We start from the raw sequence: 4,045 nt of genomic DNA, 5'->3' as shown, positions 1-4,045 counted from the left end.
ATGTGCCATGTCTGGCTGGCTCATGATTCAGTTCTTTGTTGGAGTCCTGCATATTCTGTGATTTTTACGATGCAGATGAAACTGAGCAGGGAGCATATTCTGTGGCTTATGGTTTGGAGTGTGGCATGTAACCTATGCATGTTATGGGTGCTACTAATGGAAAATGTTTACAAGTTGAGGTGCAAGGGTGGGTGAGCACTTGCAATGTAATCTGAGTACAGACAGGAAATCTTGAATTCAGGTGCTCTGGTAAGTAACGTCTGTCTTTGCTTTTGTTGTAGTTCTGGTCCAAAATTCAACAGCGCCATCAGAGGAAAGATTGGTCTGCCTCACAGCATCAAATTAAGGTTTCTGAGTTTTCTTTACTTCTTGTTGCATCATGAATAGGTTTTGTTTAAAATCAAACTGGTATGTTTGAAGGTTTTTTTATAATCTTGTTGGTCTCTTTACAGCAGACGACGCTCCAGAAGCAAAAGTCCCTTCAGAAAAGACAAGAGCCCTGTTAGGTAGGAATTTTTACACACCTTTGGGGATTTTTTTTGTCCAGTTGAAGTTGGAAATTTAGTGGTGAAATAATGCTTGACTGCTTGCTGTCCAGTTTATCCTCACAAGTAATGCTGAAATTCATTCAGTAAGCCCATAAAAGGAGAGCATTGAAAATATGTTGCTTTCTGCCTATGTCATAAACTATCTCGCCACCCTCCCAATAACAGTGTACAGTTGTAAATAATGTCAGTTTGAAAAGCAAAGCAAGACATGTTTTGCATGTTTCTGTATTCTCAATCTTTTTCCTGTTAGTTGTGGTTTAAATTAGCTAGCTTTTCTCTAAATCTTTTTTAATAGTATTAAGTACGGAATGGCAAAGTACTGTACAAATTCTTGTTTTTCCTATTCAGTATGTTTTGGTGTTATTTGTAGAGAATCCAGGTGCCTTTGAAATCCAGGAGGTGCTTATCTATTCTTAGGCTTCTCATTTAAGGGAATGGGATTTAGATAGCTGCTAATGAGATCATCCTCTAAATTAACGCAGTTAAATTTAACCGGTCTTGCCTTGTTTTTTTAATTATTGGCAAACTTACTGAGATAATTTAGTTTAAATTTTTCTTGTGTATTCCCAGTGATTTGTAAAATATTTATAAAAATACCAATACATATCAGGTGACTGGAAACTCAGTCCAGGATCCAGCATGCTAATTCTGTCCTGTACTTAAGTACAAGTCAGATTTTTTTAGATTTGGAGCTTTAACACCTTAAAAGTGGTACATCTAATTTCAGCTAGTGATCAGTATCAGAATAAAATTAATCTAGTGCTTCTGGTGTCAAGAATGAGAACAATTATTCACGATTCATATTTTGTTGTGAGTTAACAGGCTGAAACTATAAAATAAGGACTGGGAATTCTGTTTGTGTAGGTGTCAGTATTGTTTATGCAGTGGCTGTAGTGTGACTGCGTATGTATAAGATTTTAGTTTACAAAGCCATAAAAAACCCTGTGTCCTACTTGTCTAAGTTCAAGACAACTAGTCTGAGCTAATTAATGTTGTTTTCCTGTCCTTTCATCTTATCTTTTTGATTGCAAGCTCCCTAGTGGTACTGTTACCTGCTCTGGATGGTAGCAAAATGGCACGTCTGTTTAGTTGGGGCTTCTGCACTTAAAATACAATTTTCCAGTCATATTTAATGCTTACAGTTAAATCAGGGTGTTTAGTCATGCTAAAGAAGTAAATTTATTATTATTATATTAGGTATTCCCTTCAGTTCTTGACCCTGCATTTTACCTTTTTTAATGTGGCAGGTGTTTTTGTCCCCATCAGACTTTTAAGTACTGATAATTTAAAATTTCATGAATGGTCCAGAGATTGAGGTTATTTTTTAACTGAACTTTCCTCTTTCCAGAGAACCTATTGATAATCTTACCCCTGAAGAGAGGGATGCTCGAACAGTATTCTGCATGCAGCTGGCTGCAAGAATCCGACCAAGAGACCTGGAAGAATTTTTCTCTACAGTAGGGAAGGTAATTAATAGAGAGGTTGAAATTGTTCTGAATACTTTTCAGGCTGTCTTAGTAAAGGATTGATATTCTGCGGAATTGTAAGCAAGTGGCTTTCTGGAGCTTCCTGTACTGGTGTAAGGGGGGGATGAATGGCGGCCAGCTAATTCTTAAAGGCTCTGAACATGATAACCTGATTTATCAGGAGTTCGTTGTTCCGCATGTGATATGATCCAAAATGTGGCAATGCAATTCTGATCCAAACAACTTAGTTTTTCAGAAGTTTCAATCTTTTGCAGATAGATCTACCAGTTACAGTGTAATTTAAAAATCAGTGTAACTTTTAATTTTGGAAAACTTTTTGTTCTGTTGGTTCTGGCTTAAAGCGTTACAGTGCTGTAAATATTCTATTGCCCCTGTTCCTGCAGCTTTTAATGCTAGCTTGCCTCTGGGATGTGTTTGGTAAGGTAGCTTTATGTGACTCTAGATCTGCAGCATGATTGCAAAGCCATTGGCTTGGCAAATAATTGTCTGGTAATTAATACCTTTCTGGGAAATGGACTGCATTAGGTTTTATTCCTTTATCCCTAACAGCATTTCTATACTCACCTTTCAGGTTCGTGATGTGCGGATGATTTCGGATAGAAATTCCAGGCGTTCAAAGGGAATTGCTTATGTAGAATTTGTTGATGTTAGCTCAGTGCCCCTGGCAATAGGACTAACTGGACAGAGAGTCTTGGGTGTACCAATCATAGTACAAGCATCACAGGTAAGGTGTTGTAAAACTCATTTGAGTGGTGCCTTTTTTATGTTGCTGGAAAACTTACTGTTTGAAAATTTGGTTGCCACTGAACATTTGGAAAACCTTAACAAGAACGATTATCTTAAGATAATGATAAATGGACTTTTGTTTCCCCTAGCTGACAGGCAAATTAAAGCGATTCAAAGTGATGTAAATGCATTTGAAAAATACAAATGTTAACAAAGCAGTAATAATGTAACTGTAATAGTGTTACAGAATTGTAGTATATATTATGTATGCTTTCCAGCATACGTAAAATGTAAAGTGTTAATTTACTAGATGCAAGCCGGAATTCTGCGTGAAGTTGTTCACTTTGGAGGCTTTTGGAAGCTGTGTGTCTGTACTTGGTCATGGCTTTGGATTTTGTAGATTTTAACTGAAAGTCCGATGGATAGTGTGCAGATAATAAAACAGCTTGTATGTTTTGATGAGTCTGGTAGTTCTAATCTGGTAGATGTATACTGCTTATGTTAGGGTTTTTTATAAAATTCCTACAGAAGGTGAATTTTTTTTTTTTTTCCTTTTCTTAGGCAGAGAAAAACAGAGCAGCAGCAATGGCAAATAATCTGCAGAAGGGCAGTGCTGGTCCTATGAGGCTCTATGTGGGATCATTACACTTCAACATAACTGAAGATATGCTTCGAGGAATTTTTGAGCCATTTGGCAGGGTAAATTTTAATTTGGCATGTTGTGTTATGGTAGTTATTTGAAAAACCCAAATCTGAAAAATCTGATTAGTTGTAGAGCACTCACAGCTTCTGGAAATAATTCAGCTTCACACCTGCAAAACATTTGTTTCTTTTTCACAGTCTTCAGAGGCGTTAGGTACATATTTGGTATTGGAGAGCAAATTAGAACTTTGGTGTTTGACGTGGTCCAGTGATTTCTTCACTGTGCGGGTGGTGAGACAGTGGCCCAGGTTGCCCAGAGAAGCTGTGGATGCCCCATCCCTGGAGGGGTTCAAGGCCAGGCTGGATGAGGCTTTGAGCAACCTGGGCTAGTGGGAGGTGTCCCTGCCCATGGCAGGGGGTGGGACTCGATGATGTTTAAAGTCCCTTCCAACCCAAACCATTCTGTGATTTTGAATGGCAGGCCTTATGAAGGAAAGCTGAGAATTCAGTGAGTACCTAAGATCGATCAGGAGAGGGGTGGTCAGCAGGGATAGGGAGGTGATTGTCCCTCTCTACTCAGCTCTTGCGAGGCCCCATCTGGAGTACTGTGTCCAGGTGTGGAGCCCTCAGTACAAGAAAGAC

At 38.6% G+C, this 4,045-nt stretch overlaps 1 protein-coding gene across 1 annotated transcript in view; it reads left to right on the top strand.

The window, feature by feature from the left end:
- Positions 1 to 452: 452 nt before the first annotated feature.
- Positions 453 to 4,045, top strand: part of RBM39 (RNA binding motif protein 39) — a gene marked incomplete at its 5' end in the record, with an annotated part of 18,119 nt that continues 14,526 nt past the window's right edge. Inside the window, 4 exons of the mRNA XM_010083978.1 lie at positions 453 to 506; positions 1,899 to 2,014; positions 2,607 to 2,759; positions 3,323 to 3,460. Coding sequence (XP_010082280.1) covers positions 453 to 506; positions 1,899 to 2,014; positions 2,607 to 2,759; positions 3,323 to 3,460 — 461 coding nt within the window. The remainder of the gene's footprint in view (positions 507 to 1,898; positions 2,015 to 2,606; positions 2,760 to 3,322; positions 3,461 to 4,045) is intronic.

Source organism: Pterocles gutturalis, unplaced genomic scaffold (genome assembly GCF_000699245.1).
Source record: "Pterocles gutturalis isolate BGI_N339 unplaced genomic scaffold, ASM69924v1 scaffold18195, whole genome shotgun sequence".
NCBI classification, from domain to species: domain Eukaryota; kingdom Metazoa; phylum Chordata; class Aves; order Pterocliformes; family Pteroclidae; genus Pterocles; species Pterocles gutturalis.
The sequence above is the reverse complement of the archived record's forward strand: the minus strand, read 5'-3'. Positions and strand labels throughout refer to the sequence as shown.